At 43.4% G+C, this 24,707-nt stretch overlaps 1 protein-coding gene across 2 annotated transcripts in view; it reads right to left on the reverse strand.

Annotated features, from left to right (window-relative positions):
- Nucleotides 1-22,805, reverse strand: part of FRMD4A (FERM domain containing 4A) — a 386,480-nt gene extending 363,675 nt beyond the window's left edge. The window contains exons 1-3 of one of the 2 annotated variants that reach the window (XM_087764138.1): nucleotides 22,703-22,792; nucleotides 22,550-22,621; nucleotides 21,945-22,079 (exon numbers count right to left, since the gene is read on the reverse strand). In XM_087764138.1, coding sequence (XP_087620264.1) covers nucleotides 21,945-21,989 — 45 coding nt within the window. In that variant the 5' untranslated portion in view covers nucleotides 21,990-22,079; nucleotides 22,550-22,621; nucleotides 22,703-22,792. Of the gene's footprint in view, nucleotides 1-21,944; nucleotides 22,080-22,549; nucleotides 22,622-22,702 lie in introns of both variants that reach the window. The other variant, XM_087764139.1, reaches the window with a different exon arrangement.
- Nucleotides 22,806-24,707: the final 1,902 nt, after the last annotated feature.

The raw sequence follows: 24,707 nt of genomic DNA on the forward strand, positions 1-24,707 counted from the left end.
CATCTTACTGAGGGTGCCTGTGAATCTTGCCTCCTTTGGGAGTTTATATATGAGAATCTTGCTTAAAACCACTGAAAAAAAATGTTATTCTGCATTTCTTGTTTATATTTCTGGTATTATTACTCTGTTTCATATTTGTTAAGGTAGATTTAAAAAAAAAAAAAAAAGCTGCCAAGAATCAAGTCAATCCTGAAGGTATTTTCTATCAGCAGACACCCAGATTACTGTTTAATTTTAGCCAGAAAATAGTTTATACAGTACCTTTCTCAGTAGCTTTGTCTAAGAGTCAAAGCAGACAATCTTTTATAACTTGGCCGTCTGCCATGACAACTTTCCTGGTCCAGTTTCTGTTTATTAATATTTATTGTTGCAGTTTTTTAGCCTCTTCACAGCAAAATATAGTGTTATAAAGAGATTGAAAGTGTCATAAGAGACAAAGGCAACATTATGAAGAGCAAAATGGCTTTAAATTTCCAAGCAAAATTCTATATGGTACATAGCAAAAAACTGATGCAGTTGCATTTCTCAAGTAATAGCATCAGTCCCAAGTGTCATCATTTTATTTCAGCTGTAGAATATTGTTTGTAGAGACTCTAAAGAATCACCTCTGGGGATAAACCTTTCTTCTGTTTTTCTGATAATATAAACTTCAAATAGGTTGGCAAACAAGACCTAGCTGAATCATCAAGATTTGCTGATCAGTCTTCTTATTAGGCTTCGAGATCAGGTATTTTTCCCTAGTTTTTAAAATTCACATTTTAAAATTTAAAATATTTATCTCAATGAATTTTCTTCTCTTCCTAATTATTCATTGGGCCATCACCTTTGTATGCATGTACCTATACACCAGGCTAGCCAGGTTCCTTGTAAACCAGAGACATGCTGAAGGCTGAGGACATATTTTGGACAGATAACGTCTTTATGACCAGTAAATACTGGAATTACCAGTTAAAACTCTATTGCCTAAATTATTCATAAGGTCAAACTGCATTGCTATACTGATGTTGAGCCTTGTACGCCAGGAATAAATGTTAGAACCGAGATAGTGCTACAAGTGATGCAGTTTGCTGCTTTTATAGGATAATACCTCTACAAAAGTATGTCAGGAAGAGGCCAGGGAATGCACCTAGAAATCACCAAGGATGGAGTCATCTCCTTTAGCTTTAACTCAGTCCCTTACATTCCCTTTATGGTAAATGAAAGGAAAATGAATACTTCCAAGTCACAATCTGTCCAGTTTCAGACATCTACTTTCTCCAAAACAGGTCGGTGCCTTACACATATCCATTTTCCTTCTTTGGCTTTCACGGGAAAGCAGATGATCAGATCAGCTGCATTCAACCCTGTGTACAATTTCCCTACACATGTCAAGTGATGTTCACAGCCCAAACTCTGAACCAGCCAGGCAATTTCATTCACAGTTGTAGACCAGCTGGGGCACTGAAGATTAGATTTTTCCAAAGAATTAGGCTCCTACTTAAGCACACAGCAAAAAGGAATTTATTTATATGTTTCTTTTAAACAGTACTCAGCACCTTCACACTGAGCAGAAAAACAAACAGAAAATGGCTGCTGCAAGATTTGATGTAAGCCTGTTTGAAAATGCAATTCAACAGAAAAAAATTCACTTTTTTTCTGTAACAGGCTACGAGGACCTTTTTCTATGTTAGGGGCTTGGCATCTTGTCTTTCACCCCAAACTATCTCTGGTTGCAAGGATGGGTAGCAAAAGTAGTTCATACCATAAGTTTACAGGTGGACAACTTGCTCTGGGTATGAGTATTTTAGGAGGTGTACAACGATTGTGCTGATCTTGTCACATAAATAAATAATAAAGATCTGTGACAACTATGTAGTAAAATTCAGGACAGAAGTTCATGACTAAATGTACGTGTTTATTGTTTACTCTAAGTTATAATTCTGTTTAAAATTTAAAGACTAGCTCATTAGCTGGTAAATCATATTTTATTTCCACCTAATTTATGAGTCCTGAGGTGTTTGGACAGGGCTTAACATGAGCAAAAAAAGAGCTATACGCAACATCCTTTCATTTGCTTTTGGTGTGGTACATGAAATAGTCTCTTTATTTTAGAAAGCTTTTTCTTTGCCAGTCAACATCATTAGCAATCAAAGAAACAGCTATGAGCATTGAATGCAAATGTTTGAACTTCTATAATTTGCATGTCATTAGTAAGCAGGCTGGCAGAGTTCAGTCATAAAGTTTACTTTGAAAGTTCCCATTGCTGTTACAGCTTGAGTCATGGTAGCAACGGTGAGATTCTCGATTTCAACTAATGAATAGTCTAGCATGGTGAACGGCAGCCTGGAGCTGGCCCATTGCAGCATGAACCCCTGCTCACACAAGTGTCCCTTGGTGAGGAGGCAGAGTTTCATAGAATAGAATCATAGAGTGGTTTGGGATGGAAGGGACCTTTAAAGGCCATCTAGTCCATTCCTCCTGCAATAGGCATGGACATCTACAACCAGATCAGGTTGCTCAGAGCCCCATCCAGCCTGGCCTTGAATGTTTCCAAGGATGGGGCATCTACCACCTCTCTGGGCAACCCGTTCCAGTGTTTCACTACCCTCGTTGTAAAAAATTTCTTCCTTATATCTAGTCTGAATCTAGTTTGAATCCACTCCAGCAATATCTCCCTTTTTCGCTATATGTTCGTCTTTGTGCATAGGTCAGCTACCCATTTAATTTCTCCTCTCTCTCATTATTGGATTAGTGGACTGCCAAAATACCTAGTGCACTGGAGATGCGCAAAGCCGTCCTGCAAAAAGGACTTTGAGCCCGTTTACAAAACCATAAGATACCAAGAGGTGAAGGAGACTGCCCAAGGGCATGCAGAAAATGTATGCCAGTGCTTGGAAACAGATCCTCAAAATTCAAGTCTAGTATCCGGAGGCTTAGAAACCAAGGAGTAAGAACAGGCAGCTGACACTGAATTATTGGTAGATTGCCTTGGGGAAACAAAAGTAAAATACCTTGTACAATAGAGACAGAGCCAGAGAGGCAAAACCATCAAACATCAAGTTAAACAAAACTAGTTGCCTTGACTAGTCAGGTTTTCCCTATTTTCTACCTCTAAACTTCATGATCTGGATAGTTATTTTCATCACCTCAGTGAGTCGCAACAATCAGCAAAGTGACATGAACCAAACCGACAACTGGGGAAAATAACTCTGACCCCTTTGATTAAAAATAATCAATAATGCAGCGTGAAAGGCTTCAGCAGGTAGGAAGGGCTGATGACTCAGGGGACACAATGGAAAAGGCCAAGTGAGCGAAACACAGAGCAGCCTTCCCCTCCTCTCCCGCGGCTGCCGGCGGGCGGAGCGGGGACACGGCTGCGGCTCTCAGGCAAGCGCAATAACTCTGCCGAATATTGCAATCTATAGTTCACTGACCCCAAATGGTTACTGCACTCCTCTCATGCGTTCAGTAATTTTCTGTCCTGATTCAGCAGGATTCAAGCGGGCAACCCAAAAGAAACGAAACTCTTTAGCCCTGCCTAGAAAAATGAATAAAAAGGTGAAATCACAGCCCCCTGCTTCCCCTCATAATTTTTTAATGTCGTGTTGGAGAGTTGGTTTTAAAACCTCTTTCAGATCTAGCTACAAGAGTAGCCACCTCAGTGATTCACTGTGAAATAGCCTCATCGTTAGAGAGGCAGGTTGAGACAACATCCAAAAAAACCTGCCAGTGGACAACTTCCGCGCACACTTATGCCCCAGCTCAGAAAGGTGTCCAGGGACAGGCTGAGCCTGATCACTCTGGTGCTCCCACACCTTGCAGAAGCCCTAAAATCCCTGCTGTGGTCAAGCAATTATTATGACATCAAGAAAAAGACATTTCTTCAAGGAGAATAAACTCACAAAAGAACTAAGAGCTCCAGGAATTTGCACAGGCAGAATTTTGCTGGTGAAGCAGGCAAAGTTGAAATTGTATTGGTTTTCCTTTATTTTCATTTCAGGAGAAAGAGTGGGTGGGTATTTTGAGGGACTGCCCCCAAGGAATCCCCAAACCTTTTTTTTGTTTTTTGTTTGTTTGTTTGTTTTTTCATTTAAAATTGCCCATATTGCTTAAAAACAAGACAATGTGATCAAATATGAGTTCTGAAGACATGCCTGCCCCCAGACATGGAAGTATCATGTCCCCTCTCAAGAGGGACTTGGGAAGCTGTGACAACCCATCCTCATGCAAGAGGCTCTGAATATTGCTATGATGTTTGGACCCATGCCCATGTTTGAGCCCTGCTATTCAGATCACTTTAGGCACACAGATCACCTTTCCTGGCCATTGCTCAGGCATTGGTGGCTCTTTGGTCCCCATAACCCTCCCTTGCCATCGTGGAGCAGGACAGCAGAGAAGAGCCAGGATTCCTGGTGGAGCTCAGACTTGGGCAGTCCATTGTGTAAGCTACACCGAAATGCTAGAAACTCCTCAGTGCCTGGATGCAGGGGACTACTCAGCTGCTACTTTGTCCTCTAGGCTTGCTGGTCTTCCCATCTGTTCCAGTATGATCCCATAGATACCAGTCAGCTGGCAGGCTACGAACACCACCATCCTCAAGCCAGCCCCCTAGCTTAGCCCGAGGCCAGAAAGTGACAGCGAACAGACTCTTAATTGTTCAAATATTCACTGCATGAAGCAAATTTTTACATGAATATTTCATACAGGCAATTTTTAAGTAAATTGCTACTCTCCACTGAATCTGCCACCTGTGTTGGCCACTAGAAATTATGAAAATAACACTGGTCTTCCCAACACAAGGTGGGTGGCTTATTTGCAGTTTAATATTATCTCCTGTTTTTACTGCAGGCAGCAGCATTCTCTGTGGTTGACACTGCAATCCAGATGAGTTTTAATCCTGTTCAGCTACACAAACATGCACATGTTCCTCCAGTAGTCAGCAACAAGAGCAAAAAAGGCTCAACTTCTATAAGCATCAAACACAGCCCACATACTTGAGGTACATAAAAACGTTTGGCACAGTACAAAATTTATAGCAACCCTTTTAGTGCAAGATGCATCACAGCAAAATCTTGATTTGACTAAGTGTTTGATAGTCTCATGCAGCCATTGCTGCTAACAGGATTTATAAGTCACATTCCTTTAGCATGTGTAACTTTAAAGGGGACCATTCACTTCATATTTAAATCTTACTATTAATTTCCCTGGAGGAAAACCTGTAAAGGATGCAGTCATCCTTACCAGCCAAGGGAGACAAATGTCCAATTTACAATGATCTGAAAGATTTGGACTCCAGGATGAAAAGGAAATATTAATTTTTTCACCACGTTTGCAAAGTTTCTGTTGCAATAAAGCTCCTGCTGATGTATGACTGTGAGCTAGGGAATCAGTTTTAGATGATCCCAGCTGATTTTTGGGATGTGGGAAGAGAGATAGCAGTGAATTCCTAGCAGGAGGCTGACTCCTGTTTATAAGGGGAAAAGAAAGCAAATCCATCTACCACTGCCAGTGATATCCCATCCTGTGCTAAAAACTTCGGCACACATTCAAAACATGACATTTCTGTTTTCTTAGATGGCTGCATGAATAGAGCAATAGGGAATGAAAAGACCACCTTAGCCGTTAGAGTTGAAGCAGCTGAGGTTACTGTTCCTCAGCTGATACCTAGGAGTTAAATTTTATCTGCTGCAAAGCAAAGGAAAATCAATTCACCCACACTGTCAAGGAAGAGTACAAAGAGCAGAAGGGGAGCATCCACATGGCCAGCTACTGCATCTCAGCTGGGATGCAGGTACCACCTACACTGGCCTGATCCCCTGGATGGCAAAGATCGCCCCACAGGATGCCATGCCACATTCCCTGCAAGCTTAATTTTCAGCTGCAGTTACCTCAACTTCTTTCTTGTGCAGGCTTCTTTCCCCACAGCTAGAAGAGATTATTTTTAAGAAAGACAGAGACCTCCTAGGACAAGAGGGCCATCAATTTCTGCTTCCCAGCAAAGCCCTTCATGCTCCTAAGGGAAACCTCTGATGGGAAACATTCCCCCAAACTGGGAAACATAATATTAATGTGTAGCAGCAAAAATAAAATTTGTTTCAGCAGTGACCTCTATCTTGAGACACTTTGTGTTAGGTTTTAGATGAGAATATTGACAAAACCCAGCTTAACCCAAAGAGGGATTTAAAGATCTAATACTACCTCTCTTGTACGCACCAATTTAGGACTCAGTACAGCTCGTACTTGCTGCTTACCAGCAGGACACCTTCAGATAATTTGATTCTGGCAATAACATAACACTTTTTCCAATCACGGCAGACTCCCCCACCAGATGTTGTGCTCTGGAAGCCCTCGCTGTGGTTTCTCACGCTGTGGTGCCTTTGTAAAGGCTGCAGCTCATAGCTGCCACTTACAGCACTACATGATAAAAATTAAGACACTTTATGTGAAGCTTCAAATGCTTCTCTGAGGGGAAGCTGCCTTCTTATTTAGACTGGCAGAACCAGAATTGAATCTAATAAAGCTGTAGTGGAAGAGACATGGAGGAGAGAAAACTTGTTTCTTCCCACAAGGAGGTCCTTCCAGGCCTGGAGGAACGAGGGACTAGTCCCCTAGGATTGCTCACATATTTTTGGAGATCCAATGGGAATCACAAGCTGCAGTTTGTTAACACACAAAATAAACAGAGCAGTGCTGCAGAGGGCCAAAACAACTTTAAAGGCTTCTGACGAATGTATATTGTCACCTGCAGGTGATGTCTTCAGAGGAATGAGGTGTCACCAGAGCCGCTACTAGGCAGCTGCCATCTGAATGGCTAGTAGGTGCTATTAACCAGCCAAACATTCCCAAACATATTACTTTGTTTCCCATGGTGAGATTTTGGCCCTGAAGTAGGAAATCTCCATCACTGGCTCTCCTAAGCCTGTGGAGACACGAGCTCTCAGGAGGGGTCCGTGTCCAAGTGTCCTGGAGCACATTCCCCTCTCCTGCCAAGACCACAAGGAAAGGAATGAACCAGAAGGCAAATCTATCCACTGAACTTGTCCCTAAGTCTCCCAGTTTGGGAAGCTGTCGGCTGGGTGACAGGAGTCCTGTGGTCCATGTCCCTGCCCACTGAATGGGTTCTCCACTTTTCCTAGCATCTTTTTTATATAAACTGAATTGGACTGCAGGAGCTGTGACCAGAATCCTGCTGCATTCCCACTCCCACACAGGTACTGCAGCCTCTCGCTTCCACTTCTATGGTCTCTTAATACTATGTGCTACTGGAAGGAAAGCAGTTCCACATATTCAAGTAATTTTTAGGAACTGCAGAGGTAGTAAGTATCCAATGAAGATTAATTTTGACCCTTTTTATTTGAATAAAAGTTTAAATTTGTCATTGGAGTTTCATTTTTAAGCGTGTGAGTTAAACAGTGGTAGAAATCTCATTTTGTTGACACTTTGTGTTAACAGGAACTGAACACTTCAGACAGGCAGTGACTAATATCCAAGACAATTTTCTCTCTGACTGATTTATTTATCTGTAGGACAGTGCAATTAAGAGAACAAGCCACATTTCAGCCAAGGGGGTAGCAGCAAGACAGTGATGGTGCTGAGTTAGCAGATGTACGTCACAGGGAGGTGCTCAACCAGCTCCTCACAAGATCTGGGATCCCACCTTTATGCTGCCTCCATATCCGTGCAAGTTTCCAGCTCCCTTTAATCACAGTTCAGTCCCCTCTGCATATCCCTCTCTATCAGGCAGTCTCCTAATTTCTTGTGTGCTTCCCAACATGAGCCAGGCTCAGCTTGAGCACTGCATTACACGTGCTGTGAGACTGCAACCTTCCCCTCTGCGGGTCAACTTCTCAGTAAGTATAAATTAAACCTGAAGATGAATCTTTATGCAAAAAACATATCTAAACATTTGTTACATGAATCAAAGATACTAGAAATAACAAAAATAAAATAAAATACAATAAAAACAAAAAACACAAGAACACACAAGCAACAGTGTTTCTTTCCTTCAGATGTTGTCGTCTCTCCATGTTAAAGAGCCCAACGAGACCTCAACAAGAAGTTACATGGGTAAAATTAACCATACATTGTGCTGTAGCTTGATTTCTGTTTGCATTTATCACAGAGCACCCAGCGTGGCTGTGACTAAATGTCTCATGGAGAAAAACAGTTCCTCTCCCTACTTCAAATGTTTAACAGCATTAACATAGTCAGATTTATGGTTTCTCCTGGGTTGTCTCTCTGTTTCTCTTTAACTTGGTGGGTTTCTTCAGACAGCGATAGAAATCCGAAAGAAAACCTAGACAGAACCAGACTGATCAATGCAGCCCCATTTCCTTAGATCTGACTCCATCAGCCCTCCCCAAATCATCCCCTACATCCCCTGTGCTTTCCTTCTCCACCATCCTTAGCCCCTCACTTGGTCTTTGCTTATGCTACCGGCTGAGTTACATGCCATAACCTTCAGCCATAAATGTCCTTCAGGTATGATTAGACTATTACCATTAGATACCCTGAAATATGAGAGCAAGTGTTCAGCCTCGGGAAGACAGAGAGGATCCTTTTAGATTACGCTGGGTGCCACATACAGGCAATGACTTGCGAAAAAGGAACAAGTTGCAACAAAATGGACCTTGGTTTCTCTGAGCGCCCAGAGAGCTGACTTTTCCTGCGAGCCAGGTGCTGGCCTAAGAAATGATTACTCAAAATGTCACTTGCAACGAAGCCATACTCAGATTCTGTATCACCAATTTTTCTTTCCTTTGCAGCCGAATGCAAAACCCTGGACAATCATTGCCGCTTCATTGTGAGTTTAACTAATGTGCTAAAAAGCCACTGCTGTCAAAAAGAAGGGCAGCAATATAAAATAGAGCCACTAACCTTCCGCCATTGAAGTTACTGGTCACATTTGCTTTTATTTCAGCATGAGCAGTTTCAGGTCTAGAGTATTCTCAGAAGGAGAATCTTAGAAGTCAGTGATAGGGTAATATTAACATCTGCTGACTGATCAAGATTTTAGTGATTGGATTTCCTAAAAGTAATGACAGTGAAAAAAAAAAAAAAAAAAAGTAGCACACCTCTTTTTTTTTCCCCATATGTTCAGAATTCACTGCTGTGGTTTCTGTCTCTGTTTTTTATTTAAATAGTCTTTACCCTAGAGAAAACAGTTCTTTTGATGTTACAGCTGACCTTTTGGGTTTACTCTACGTAAAAATTTTCTGCTGAAGAAGGTTCCCATCTCTACAAAAAAGGAGGGAAAAATAAATCCAACTGTTTTCCTTTAATCCTAACTACATCCTACATTTAAATCAGTGCACAAAAGTAACCAGATTTGGGATCAGCATTTTAAGTTTTCCCAACAACCTTTCCTATATTAAACCATGATTCTACAGGAATAAGCCACTTTTTTTGAAAACTTGTTTCTTACTTACTCACTGGATTCCTGTAAGATTCTGTCTTAGCTAACTGTAAATTACCTTTTAATGAATCCACCTTCTGAGTATTGGGGATGGTAGTGATACTTCTGGTAGGGAACACGTGAGGAGAAAAATTCTCACATGGGTATTTAGGATCATACTGTATAAACAATTACAGCATTCAATGTCTGCAGAAAATCAAGTGGCAAATCAGCAGTGAATATCAATTATACATCTGCTGCATCGCAGAGGCAGATGGCACTTTAATTGTACATCTGAAACATTATGGACAATTTTCTCCACCCCAGCCTCATTGAAATAGTGGCTTTAGCACCTAAAAATATCAAGGCAGGGTATGTGTGCAATGACTCATCTAAGAATTCATTTTGGTTTGAAAAAAAATATTCTACCAGTAAACCAATAATAATCTCCAGGATTCATAGCTCATATGCAGCAACCACGCTATCTTGACCTAGGTAAAAACTTTTATTGATGAAAAGCAATAGGGCGGCGATACGGCTCACACCACTCAGCTCAGAGTGTGAAATTTTCAAAGAGTTTGAAGATCAATGAGCCAAATTCTTTTGATTGCATCTGTAGAAACTGGAAATGTCATGGAGATAAGTAGAATAATATGGATTTACACTCTTCTCCCAGCTTGATCCTAAGAGAAGAAAGATCAAATCCTTCTCCCTTGGACAGGAATGGTTTTATGGAACTTAAGCAGACTAAACAACAGCTACTGACCACGGACAAATCAATTGACACGAGCCTATGCATGAAAGAATGACTCTGGCTACCCAGAGACAGTTGTGTTAATACACAAATACCAGAACTGTCGTGAATGTTTACTTAATTAAACATTATTAAAAACTAAAACTGACTACTCTCTTATTCAGAGACAACTATATATTATTCTGTTTGCATAGGCTTTGGCAATTAAGCCACCCCTGCTTTATTATACATGGCCAATAATGCAGATTTCAAACAGGATTTGTTCGTTACTCACATTATGTACCAAACTGCTGAGTTTTTCATTTGTCCGCATGGTCATACAGTCTTAAAGTGTCCACTAACTCTCTGACATCAGTTTACATGTCATCATGCAAATGGATAGCACTCATTTCCTCCTCAAAGATATTTGGGACTAGCCACAACAGGCACATTTTATTTGCAATGTGATCACAGATGCATTTTCTTGGGAGAAATGTAGGAAGTTAATGACTGAAACCTCTATTTGGAAGTGGTACCTCAGGTAAATCACTAAACAGAGACAAACCAAAGAGGAACATTCAAAACGGGATCCATGACCAAGACACCAGGCACCTCTGGACTTTGCAGCTAAGGTTTAATTCCTACTGGTGAACCAAAGTGCTCAGGGAAATTTCACATGGATGATCCTTCCTTTAGCTCTTCAAATTTAAATGGTGCATCCAAAAATGAGAAACTCCCTAAAATGACCTAAACACTACCTGACCAAAGAAGTCTAGTAGTAAAGCTTTGATGAAAGAATGGGTCAAAATATTCCCACAATACAAAAACACTTGTGTTGGAATCAATGTAAAAAGCATGTTTAGTTTTTTAATTCTTGCAAGGCAGTGGACAGCAGAGACTGCATCTGGTATTCCACACAGAGGAGGAAGAGAATTCAAGAGGAGCAATCCTTCAGGAGAGGACTGAACAAATAAGCCTTTCCTTATATACTGCAGTAAGGATGGCAACAAAATGAGTTTTTATATTGATCAAGAGGGCAATACAGGTCTCTTCATATGGAATTATTTGACTCCTGACTCCAAAACAAAATTTCAAAGTGGGGAAAAAAACCCACTGCTAGGAACTTCAGTAAGTTACAGAACATCCCCATCATTTTTCTTGTGCCATCACTGTATCTTCTCCTGTCTGTAATTTTATCTATTTAGAGCTGAAATGCTTCCTCATAATCTCATTAAAGGCAGCATACTCAGAATACTGATTCAAGGACTTTTGTCCATGTGAAATACTCACCCTATTTTAAACACATGATTAGAGAAAACTGCATTCAACGTAAAGCTGTATTTAATATTGGAAATAAGTGCTATTATTAATATCTTGTTAAAGGAAGGTACTAAAAAATGTTTTTCATTATTCTTTTGGTTTCATTAGCACTTTCTTTAACTAGAAAACAAGGAATTCTTAACCACACCAGTCTGCCAGGGGACACTTCTTAGAAGTGTCATTTTTTAATTTAGATTTCAGTAGAAGTATCACCCTGCTGCTCTGGGGACTGTGACCTACAGAGTAGTTTGAGGGACAGCACAAAAGCAAATCTCCGTACAGCTCCTGCTTCAGCTGGAAGTTAGAAGTCCCTCTGGAGGCAGTAGGATAGCCAGAAGAAAGGCTGGTTTTCATGAGAAGGCTGATTTTGGTACATCACCAAAATCTTGGAAACTCAATCCAAGCCTGAAATACCAGGACACAAACACCATGGGTCCAATATGTAGCAACAACCACCCCATTTGCCCCGCAGCCACCTACCCAGTGTCCATGCCTTGCTGCTAAAGAAGCCAACACAAGGGATCTGTTGGGTTTTTGCTCATTCATAGAATCATAGAATCGTTAAGGTTGGAAAAGACCCTTAAGATCGTTGAGTCCAACTGTTAACCCAGCACTGCCAAGTCTTCACTATACCATATCCTCGAGCACCACATCTATCTGTTCTTTAAATACCTCCAGGGATGGAGACTCAACCACTTCCCTGGGCAGCCTGTGCCAGTGCCTGACTACCCTTTTGGTGAAGAAGTTTTTCCTAATGTCTAACCTAAACCTCCCCTGGTGCAGCTTGAGGCCTTTTCCTCTCGTCCTATCACTTGTTACTTGGGAGAAGAGACCAACCCCCACCTCGCTACAGCCTCCTGTCAGGGAGTTGTAGAGAGCAATCAGGCCTCCCCTCAGCCTCCTCTTCTCCAGACTAAACAACCCCAGCTCCCTCAGCCGCTCCTCGTATGACTTGTGCTCCAGACCCTTCACCAGCTTCATTGCACTTCTCTGGACACGCTCCAGCACCTCCATGTCCTTCTTGTAGTGAGGGGCCCAAAACTGAACCCAGTACTCGAGGTGCGGCCTCACCAGTGCCGAGTACAGGGGCACTATCACCTCCCTGGTCCTGCTGGCCACACTATTCCTGACACAGGCCAGGATGCCATTGGCCCTCTTGGCCACCTCAGCACACTGCTGGCTCATGTTCAGCCGGCTGTTAGCCAACACCCCCAGGTCCTTTTCTGCCAGGCAGCTCTCCAGCCACTCCTCCCCTAGCCTGTAGCGTTGCATGGGGTTGTTGTGACACAAGTGCAGGACCCGGCACTTGAGCCTTGTTGAATCTCATACAGTTGGCCCCAGCCCAACGATCCAGCCTGTCCAGGTCCCTCTGTAGGGCCTTCCTACCCTCCAGCAGATCAACACTCCCACCCAACCTGGTGTTGTCTGCAAACTTACTAAGGCTGCACTCAATCCCCTCATCCAGATCATCAATGAAGATATTGAACAGGACCGGCCCCAGTACTGAGCCCTGGGGAACACCACTTGTGACCGGCTGCCAACTGGATTTGACTCCATTCACCACCACTCTCTGGGCCTGGCCATCCAGCCAGTTTTTAACCCAGTGCAGAGTGCACTTATACAAGTCATGAGCAGCCAGTTTCTCTGGGAGAATGCTGTGGGAGACAGTGTCAAAGGCCTTACTAAAGTCCAAGTAGACAACATCCACAGCCTTCCCCTCATCCACTAAGTGGGTCACCTTGTCATAGAAGGAGACCAGGTTAGTGAAACAGGACCTCCCTTTCATAAACCCATGCTGGCTGAGCCTGATCCCCTGGTTCTCCCTCGCTTGCTGCATAATGGCACTTAAGATGATTTGTTCCATGACCTTCCCTGGCACCAGGGTCATGCTGACAGGCTTGTAGTTCCCCGGAACCTCTTTCGGACCCTTCTTGTAGAAGGGCGTCACATTTGCCAGCTTCCAGTCATCTGGGACCTCCCCGGTTGACCAGGACTGCTGATAAATGATGGAGAGTGGCTTGCCCAGCTCCTCTGCCAGCTCCCTCAGTATCCTCGGGTGGATCCCATCTGGCCCCATGGACTTGTGCGCATCCAGGTGGAGGAGCAGGTCAGTGACTGCCACCTCTTCAACAACTGGGACTTCACTCTGCATCCTATCTCCATCTCCCAGCTCAGGGGCCTGAAAAACCCGAGGATGACTAGCTTGACTATTAAAGACTGTTCGTTGTCCAGTCCCCTGAGATTGCCAGTAAGAACACAACCTGTGCCAATCCTTTGGGAAGGCCAAAATTTTTGGCCATGTAAAGCTAGATAATCATCCTCTCAAACACTTCAATGAATTGGTCTCTGTTTTCAAGGAAGCAGGCAAACTCTAATCCCCTGAAAATCAATGTCAATGCGGAATAACTGAGAACAGTCCTTGCTTCCAGACCTCTGAAATGAGACCGGAACAGGGAAAATGGGTTTTTGAAAAGCTCATGCCAACTTCTTTCCATTACAATAGCTTTTATAACAGCAGTGATAATGACCTTCACTAGACATTTCCTTGAGTACTAATGACCTGGTGTTAATGGCCCAAGGCATAGTTTTATGCAGTCAACTATCACAGCCAGCAATTAATTACCAGGAAATACAATGTGCTTTGACCACTATGGCTCAATTGGCCTCATATTATTAAAAAATGAAAAACATTTCAATCTTATTTACTGTGAAGCTGTCCAGGATTTTACTTTAGTATATTAGACTAAAAAAAAGCTTGAACCTATATTAAACCAAACATATGTTCTACAACACTCCTTCATTAATTTCACACAAATTATAGGGAGCCAAAGCCGAGTGCCTTGCAATATGAGGATCATCACAGTCTGCCCACAGATAGAAAAATATTGTGGAGCAAGGCTCTGTGTGAATTCTGTTTCTGCACTAGCAAAACCTCCCTAAAAATAATTTTCAGCTCTCTGGTGGCTGCAAATGGATTGAGAGAAGGGAGGACAGTGAAGGACGCGCTGCAGAGAGCAACCGTTCATTGGCAAGGAGTGGGCAGTGTGTGCTGGGGTAAGGACAGGAAGGGGAAGGGATATTCTGTTTTTACCAAATTGTGTGGTACCCCAGTAACTCTGTAACTGATTTACAAAGAATATTAGGGTAGATAACTTTTGCACCCAGCTTTATGCTCTCCCAGTTTACTTCCATTCATTACATTTTATTATCTCAGCCAGGCTTTTGCAACTTGCCCTGAAAACAAAGCACCTTGGGCTCAAGTCTCATCATTCCTGGTCAGTTGTTGGTATTTCAGCATGATCACTAGCTTTTTGGAGACCTGAAAAGCTAAGGCCAGGCACTAGAACTAGCACTAGTAGGTGCTGGCTTTAATTTGGGGATTACCAGCTTTAATCTCATGAAGGATGTAAAAAGCTGACAAGATTTTGTGGGTAGATCTATTCCTTTAAATAGGTTTCTGGCATTCACTATGGCTTTTGTTTCCATGAAATACAGACAGACACTTCTGTGGGTCTCTTCAAGTCTGGGAGGCTTCTTGAGAAAGATCTGGTATTGCGCTGCCTTCCAGCAAGGCTTTGGAAATGCCACTTGGTCTCAGGCATTGCTGCTGCACGAACGTGTGCTAACAGAGCTCTCAGTAGGACTACCTGATACAATATGACCCTTCAAAAAGGTAAGCAGGAGCCTCGCTTCACATGCTTTGAGAGTTTCAGCTTCAGGCCAACGCAAGAATTCATTTAAACAAGAAAATTCATATCAGTTGAAGGTGATGATAGGCTCAGGTTAGTGTGATACTCAGCGCCATTAAAACATGTTTGTGAAATGACTGATTTCAACTCACTTTTGCAAGTTTCTGTGCTTGTTGATATTTAAAAGCAGAGAGAATTAAGACACGTGGGGGCAAAATGGATGCATCTGCCTGGAGGGGCACAGGGAAGACGTTTACCCAAGGTTTGCCAGTGATGACAGGGGTGGAAACACCCATTCCTCGGCAGCATTTACGGTGACCGTGGAGAGCCGGGGACAGCATGCCAGCTGGGGAGACCCCAAAACTCAGTGCATTCCCTCTGACTGACCCCACATCCAGCTGGTGCCTTCTGTTTTCGGCGAGACACATGAAACGAAGTGGCTGTCACTGGTGCTGGCAGACTCCAGGAGCGCCCACCGGACCAGCTACCTAAGCACAACAGCTGTAGGTGCCAAATCACAAAAAACTGCATTTTCATGGGACATACTGAGGAAGGATCCACGCAGGACTTTTGTACATCTCCAAGCCCTGATGTGCTAACCACATTAGCCTGTCAGAGGGCTGGATCATTGCCATGCTGAGAAATTACAAGTACAATAATTATGAAGTATGACATTTGTAACCAGAAGGCAAAGAATTGAAAAATTGCAATCATCCAATGTTACAAGTCCTGCCTATGTATTAGTAGCTATTCATAGCCTTGCCTTTTAATTGTGGCAATTACAGCATTTTTAACATTTTATTTTGGTTTAGGGATATCAGTCAAGTTTTCCAATACATTTTATTTTTAAAAAGTCAGAGTGACATTATTCTTTTATATATTGTCAAAAGGAGTTGTCATATTTAGTGATCTTTTCAATCTGTTAATATGTTACTTTCCTCCTAATTGTAGAAAGACTCCAATTAATCATAATGATCATTTACTCAAGTGCCCACTAATTCTCTTCTACAAATAGCGATGCTCTATAGCACCATAAAAAAAAAAAAAAAAAATCAATGGCCACATCTCTGATGAGATAATTTTATCAGTCATTCAGAATGAGCAGCTGGAATAAAAGGCACAAGCCATATTCATAATAAAAAAAGATAATAAACCAGTAATCCCACTTACTCCTGTTTTAAAGCACAGTAATAAATGGGAGAATTCAGATGTGCAAACATTATGGTCTGCTTCTTCTACAGTATGTTCATGCAGAGGGACAAGGAACAGAAAATTGATGGCATGCATTACAGTGGAATCGAAGGCATAATGATTTTGTAGTCCTGCAGCTCAGATGGGTAGAAGGTGGCATCCACCACAGGGAAGCCAAGAATAATCCCAGGGAGTGTTTAATCTCATTCAGCTGAATTAAATCACCGTGTTTGAAGTATTACTGCAAGTTTAAGGAAGTATATAGTAAAGTTCAGATACAATTCAGTGCTACAGGGGAACTTACCAACAAGAAATAGCTAAATTCTCAGTCCATGGTAGCAAGCAGCCACAAAGCACCAAGCAGGAATTTGCTGCTCTCATCCCATCCTCCAAAAGAGCAACCAGCACAGCTCAGCTATTTGCTGCTCGTGAAGCCCATTAGCGAATTACTGCCTGGCTGGAGCAAGGAAGGAGCTGGGGAGGAAGGGAGATTCCTGCCAGCATGACTCCTCCCCAGTGACCTCCAGGTGCCGTGGCGCATTATCGTCTCCCACCCAGACCTTCTGTGAAGGCTGCGGATGAAGCCCACACACCTGCATGGTGGAAATATCTGCAAAAGGAGCATGGAGAGGGCTGCATAATCACCTCCCCTTGCTGTTCAAGTATCCCCACAGACCTCATTTTGGGCATGAAGCTGAAGAGGGCCAGATGTCAGCGGTGCAGCCGATTCCTGGGGGAAAGTGTTATTCATTCCCAAGCAATACTGCTTACACCCAGACCCATGTATGGGTCACGCACTGCTGACACGTCACACTGCTTCAATATCAGATGGGAGCTGCATTAACCCCTACGCCGTGCAACGGCAAGAAATGGGTGGGTTTTGTTTCTACGGAAGGAGCGTGCCAAGCATAGCTTGCCTTCCAAGTCAACATGGTCTGTAGATGAGGTCACAGCAAGGAGATTTGAATGCCAAGGGTTTTTGCATATTGTCAACAGAGAGATAATTTAAGGCTGAGATGAGAGAGGCAGAAAATGGCCTCATCCTTCCACTGTAACCTTGCTGCTCCCAAAGGCTTTAATATGATCCTCCAAGCTGAGCTGTGCTGCTGCAATCTGTCTAGAGGTTTGAGTGGGACAGAACATAGCTTTATGGTGGTGGGGGGTCAGTCCTTGGTCTAAATGGGGCTTAGAAGCCCTATATCTTTTTAGTTAGCTACCGAATTTTCCTTTACAAGAGCAGACTTCAGCCATAAAAACTTAGCAAACATGAAATAATTTACGAAATATCCAGAACATCGTCAAGTCCAACACCTCAGAAACCAACCAAGCAGTGCATGGCCCTCAGAGCATTTAGTAAGGATAGTTAAATCTCTGAGTGTGTTTTAAGGGTGATCCTACAGAGTTCAGTGTTACATTTCAGAATGATGAGATCAAGGAAATTCACATTGTTTTCAGGACTCTAGTATAGCTTTGTTTGAGGGATGAAAGGATGATTCAGGAGAACGCTCTTTAAAGGAGGACTGGAAGCACAACATCAAACTGGGATTTTCAGTGGAGAATGACACTCAGATGTCAATTATTTATGCTAAGGTTTAGAAATGGAGCAGTTTTCACATGTTCTCCTGTTGCAGGTGTCTGCCTTAGACTTCCATTGCAACGCCTTCAACCCAGTAGGACAAGGAAACACCGAGGCCGGCAGCCCCGATGGTGGGCTGGCCAGCCAATTTCTCACTCTTCTTCCTGGGCATTGTGAACACCACTGCCCGAGTTAATGCTCCAAATTCCCTGCCGGCAGCCTTTTTCCCCTTGAACTATAGAGGTAACTGAGTCCAATGTGGTGAGGGTCACCTAGGATATGTCATATCTGCCTCTGTTCCAGGCTCAGCTTTGAATGCAACTCAGACACAAAATAATGAATTTTGGAGTGTGAAAGATGCTCCTACAAACACAAGCAGTTACCATTAATTTACAAGTGTACTTGTTTTCTAAATGGTACATTGTTCTTTCTTCAAGGAAAGCATTTATATATACAGACCAGAGAGAGCAAAGCTGGATTATAAATACAGTAAATTTTCAATTTGATGGAGGGTGTGAGAGTAGGTAGCTGGAGCTAGCTTTTCTGGAAACAGAAAACTGTGCTTCTATTCCCTACCATTTTAAGATCATTTTGGATTAATTGGTATACACTGAGCTGTATACCTTGTTCATCTGAACCTCCATTGCCATTTAACGCAGATTAATTAGTGCTAGTGTTATGACCTACAGTAGTTTGAAGGTCAAGTCCCTAAGATCTATTTTCATGAGATGCAGTAATGCTGTCTCAAGAGAGACCAGGTATCATAACTTATTGTGCTGTTAAAATCTGTACAATCAATATGTCTGCAGCTTTAAAATTTTACAATATACTAATAAGATAGACATTAAATCCTACTGATATTGCACTTACTCCCATCAGCATTAATGATCTTAACACAGCAGGTGTTATCATTCCTAACAAGACATGGTATTTGCTATTTCATGCTTAAATGCTCCCTCCTTTTGGTTCACAGGGGCTGAGGAAGCTCTGTTTTAATGATTTGATAATGCTACAGGCAGAGCCACTTTGGGTACAGTTCAGCCCACTTTCCTCCACGCTGAACCAGGCAATGTCCCTCATCTGCTGTGATCTCTGGAGCAAGGTAGAGGCAGGAGCCCTACAAGACGAGGCACCATCCAATATCTCTATGTTAGGAAAACACACATTTAAGATTGAAATTCTCCTTCATTGAGCCTTTCCTCTGCCTGGCAGAAAAAAAAAAAAAAAAAATGTCACTAAAAATAGAAAAAAAGCCACGCAAGTACTAAACTGGCTAGAAAACAAGATCAAAATAAGAACAGATTCAACTTAGATTAATTCATTGTGTGGTCAATATTTATTTCACTAAACTGAAGTAGGACCTGTCCACCTAAGGCTGCAAGTTTAGTGAGATTCTTCGGTGTTCTAATGGCTGCACAAGCAACGTGCAACTGCCTGCTGACCTGCTGTCTGGGAGCTGCTTTGGGCCATGTCAACTCCATGTCCTGGGTAGCATTTACCAGGCACAGGCAAGTTATTGTAAGCTATCATCATGGCTGGCACCCAGAAATGCCACGCAGTCCCATGTACAGCTCTCTCTGCTGCGGCATACTGATGCTAGATACCCATGTCCTATAGATGGTCCTTCTATAGGAAGGAAAACCTGTACCCTGGAGATGCCCATCTTTCTTAATTTACCAGAAAGGAGTTTGGGATGAGACAACTCCTAATTTGGGTCACTCAATTCAGTGCACCAAATTCCAGGCAAGTCAATTAATGCCCCTGTACCTTGGTTCCTTTACCTGCAACATTTTGTGCTTTGAGGTACCCCACTGAGAAGTTCTTTTCAGACTGAGCGTGATGCAGCACTGCCAAATGCTGCTGCCGACTAGGTCTCATAAAAAGTGAATGGCTGGATGCACATTCTGCATCCTATTGCAGAGGAAATGCAGTACTGAAATACGCCTCATTGCTAAAAGAAAACTCTCTCAATGGAGAAAGCCCATCAAAGTATTAAAAGCTACTTCTGTGGACTTCCCGAAGACATCTAATCCTTTAATCTCTGGAGGGTAGCAGTTTTAGAAGAAATGCCATTATAGCTGCTCATTGTAGGATGAATTATGCAAGAATTTATTATTGATTCAAGGGGAGCCTGCTCAAGCATGCAATCAAAGCCAAGGCAGAGCAGAGGGGAAAGGATGAGGTTTCTATAGTTAACTAAGCTGTTTCACGACCCAAGAAAAATCTAAGGCAAAAGAAGCAGTTTGCAAAAAGTGGAGCATTTTACATACCAAATCACATTTTCCACACCCACAACCAGCCCCTAGTACCAGACCATCATGGAGCAGAGCCCAAAGAGTTGCATGAATCCGCTTGCAACCCAGAAATACATCCCCGCCACCACCCCTGCAGCCATCCACAGGGTCAAAGGCAGGAACCTCTTTGGCTGAGGACCCCCAACCCAACCCAGCCCATCCACATGGGGCTGGGAGACCACAACAGCCCTGCCCAGGGCTGTGCCCAGTGTGAGGAGGCCTGAGGGGTCCAGGTTACAGGCCAGAGCTGTAGAAACACCCGACCCACCTCAAAATGACAACTGGGGCAAGGCCATGTAGCCACAGTTAAGCCATGTTTTAAGAGAGGAAATTTGTGGGCAGCTTGGCACCGTACCAGAGTTTGACAAGGTCTGTTCAAGGAGTACAGAGGTGGGGGAAGGAGAGGTTTAACTTGAGAATTAAGAGGGTAGTGAAACTAAAAGCATATACAGCCCAACCAATGACACAGGGGTGACAGGCACCCATCAATTTATCTTTAAAACAGAAATAGAAAGAGGCCATTTAAAAAGCCAGGAAGGCCGGAGGTAAGCAAGAGGAAATAAAATGAGCTTACACAGCAAGTCAGTCACTGGCAAATATAAAACAAACCATGCAGACGCTTAATAACATGTTTAGCATTTTGAGTAATGGACATAAGATTTGCTTTTCTCAACTTGACCTTTGTTAACAACCTTAGGCACTACAGGGCTATTACCCTGCAGCATTCCCTTCACTAAACGCATCATGTCTCTGAGTGCTAGGGACCATTTCCTAATACAATCAGAAGAGAGATCTGTAACGGTAATTATATAAATATATATATATAATGCATACGTATCTGTGCATTTCCACACACACACACGTGCACACACACATGCTCTTTGCTTGTAACAACTCTCCAGTGAAAACATTACACTGACATTTAGTCAGAAAAACATCCAGCAGAGATTTTACACTAAAACCATCCTTGATGCTGCTGCATAGAAAATGGCAATAAGAGTAGAAGAGAGGAAAAAAAAAAAAAAATCAGTAAAGCTAAACAATTCTCTAATACCCCACCAAAAGGGTTTACTTTAATTGCAGCAGGACAGCGGCATGTTTCTGGACTCAGCCACGTGCTTTGTTAAATAATCTTCTTTAAAAATATTATAAATATGCAGAACTTTGAGAAGTAGGTCAGTGGCTCAACATGTTGTAGCAAATAGCTCAGATAAATGCTGGTCATTACCCTGTGGTCTGCAGTCAGTAGCAGGTCTGCCACACTCTGCAGCTAGTCGAATGGCGATTCACTGCATTAGAGGACCATTCCCCAAATGATACAACATCTGAGTACCTGGTCACAGCTAACAACATGCCTCTCAACCAACAGAGAAATCAAGCTCTCCCTCTCATCACTTAAGTTGTCTCACAATCAGCAAGGGCAAAAGCAGGAGAAAGCAGAAGGACGTGAGAATTCAAGACACTGATATAATGAATAAAATGAAAAACTACAGCTGAGGATAAACCCTGCATGCAAGCGTCAGCTCTGCCAGAAAGGTGACTTCAAAATCCTGCTTTGAACATTCGTCTGGATGCATTAAACCCCATTTCGGGAGGACCGTCTCCGTGCGAGCACCAGATGAGCCCTCTGCAAAGTTCCCCAGGACCTGTAAAAGCCAAGCGGCGGCTCACGCAAAATCCTCCCGTGGATTTGGTGCCCTGAATCCGTGCGGTGTGGCTCCCCTCGCCCACCCCCCCCCTTCCCAAACGGATTTCAGCAAGCACTTACCATCAGCAAGCTCAGAGCAGATTCGGGAGCACGCTGCACAGCCATCTCCTCTCTTCTTACATACAAATCCTCCCCACGACTCGGTCAGCCCTCGGCCCTCTGTCACGGCAAAGCATCCACAGAGCCCACAGCTAACTGCAGGGAGAGAAACCCCAAATCAGGGTCAGAGAGCATTTGCAAGAGGAGGAGAGGATGGATGAGGGGGTGGGGAGGAGAGGAGGGAAGGAAATAACCTTCTCAGCCAGGGAAAGAAGCTTAAGCTAGGCCAAATTTTACACTAGAGAGAGGAGGAAAATGAAATGGAGAGCCTGCTGGAGAAAGAAGATATCGGGAACTGCAGGATATTTAAAGCTCAGGCGCACGCCGCCACAGCAAGCAGCAGCAGCACAGGACATGCATCAAACACCTACATGACAGGTTAGGTCCAAGCCATCCTCCCCCTGCCCCAGCACACGGACTATAATTAATTGCTTTTAATTGCCACTCTCCTTCCTCCACCTAAATAAATGCCTGGGTAGTGTAAAACTGCCATGCCCCTGACTTTGCATCTTCCTCCCTGCCCTGGCGATGCTAGCACAGAAACAATGTCAAATATCGCAACATACCGCTTCCAACAAGGTCAAATCTCTTCTCTCTTCTTGCAAAGCCCTGCTTTGCCTGGTTTGGAAAGCAGACGCCTGCATAATACAGACATGAGCAACGAGTGAGAGGAGCCAGAACCAGGAAGCACCTGGTGTTCACTTGAGAGCAACAATTACCTTTATTGTATTCGAGCGAGAGCTGGGTTACGCACTGACCCTTTTCACCTTACGCCCCCCCAAAAGAAAGTCTCTTCCTCCTCCTCCTCCTCTCCAAATGGACTCAGCTCCCTGTGGAGCTAACACACTTCCTAGAAATATGTAATTACACAGGCTGTTGTGTTAGCGCTCTGATCACGCTGCCTGTACCGCATGGAAACGGCAGCCAGGCAGCCCCCCCTCCCTCCCTTCGTAAGGCGACATGCTGCAATCCCCCGCCGAGCTCCTGCGGCTTGGGGGGCCGGAGATGGCTAATTGTGAAAATGTAGCCGGTTAAGACACAAAGACAAATTAGCCTTGAAAATAAGCCCCTTGTTTAAATATTAGCTGTAAATGGAAGATGGCTTTCTGAAAGCCTTTAAAAATAAACAGAGCATCCTGGTAGGAAGGCCAGTACTCTCATGCCGATATGACCTGCCAGACCTGTAGGACCCCTATTTTGTAGGGCTCAAAAACCTCCTGAACTTCAGTATATCAACTCTCGCATCTCCCCTCTGAACAAGCAGCATTTTGGCTTCATTTCCTAAAATGATAGGCTTCATGTAATGACAATATCTGTTCATCTTCAAGCTCCCACCTGCACATTCCCCACCCCCACCCCCGCCATGATTTTGGAACCCAATTAAAAGTTTCAGAAAAATTCAACCAGAGTTGAATTCTCTGACACATGTTATTCCTACAACTTTTATAGAAATTGGCACCAAGATAGAAAAAAGAGAATCAAATTACTGTCTCCACGAAGGCGGGCAGCAATAATCCAGCCCTTGTGCTCTGCAAGGTACATCTGGCAGGCCAGCTATGGCACGTACCACACTGGAGCACTTATTTGCCCCACATCTTGTTCCTCAGCTATCATCATATTTTAGCAAAGGGGGCACAAAGACATGGGAGACTGCAGACATTGCCCTGGGAAGGTCATTCAGGACATCTGTGGCAGACCCATACCTCCCATCATACTACTCTTGAGCCAGGGGACAGCCCTTCTTGTAAGGGGTGTACAGCATGTGGCATATAGAGAAACCTGTTTTTTTCATGTAAATACATAGACCAGTGAAATCCCTCTCAGGCTGCAGCACCAAGCCCGGGTGTTGCGTGGTGATGGCAGGGCCTTCATTCCCCCAGGAGGTGCTCCACCAAGAGGTGTGGGAGAGGGAAGCCACTTGCACACAGAGGGGACACCATTCAAGACAAAGTGTAGACTCACTCATGGGCACACAGGAAGGCATTTTCTGGGGTCCCCCCTCCTTGGTTTTGGGTTACAGAGATCAACACCCAAGGAGAGTCCCTTGTGTCACATCTGGGGGTGGCATTTACTGCATTGTTTCTGAGACCTGACCTCCTTCACTGCAGCAAGCGTAGCTCCTGTGAAAGCACGCTTACGCCAGCAGCCGCGTTTATCTCCACCCTTGGACATAAGTCATCTCCATGGATGGAGAATGGGGGCCCAGCTTCTCAAATGCATTAAAGTACCCGAGCACCAAAGAGCTCTGGGCTTCAGCCCTCCATCCCTGGAGGTATTTAAAAGATGTGTAGATGTGGTGCTTAGGGACATGGTTTAGTGGTGGACTTGGCAGTACTAGGTTAACGATTGGACTTGATGATCTTAAAGGTCTTTTCCAACCTAAATGATTCTATGATTTGCTTCAGTCAGACCAGAGAGCTGAGGCAGAGTTTCACAGTGTTTTCTAACCTTAGGGCCCATCTTGTCTGTCTGCAGTGGGTTATTCTTCACCTCACAGTCATCTGAAGCTATGAGCTATCATACAATGTGATCGGCTCCCTTCCCTCCAAAGAGATTTGTCTTCATCCCTGAATATGAACAGGTTGTTGGCTGCTATAAGGAGTGGAGAAGCAGGCTACTTAAATGTCTCTTGAAAGGGGAAAATATGCAGAATAAAAGATGAAGGTAAGTTTTAAAAAAACATCTTAAGGCACCAAATTATAAAATATGTAACTAAATCTTTTT

This window comes from Nipponia nippon, unplaced genomic scaffold, assembly GCF_047370975.1.
Source record: "Nipponia nippon isolate SJK-2023a ecotype South Korea unplaced genomic scaffold, ASM4737097v1 scaffold_3, whole genome shotgun sequence".
NCBI lineage: Eukaryota > Metazoa > Chordata > Aves > Pelecaniformes > Threskiornithidae > Nipponia > Nipponia nippon.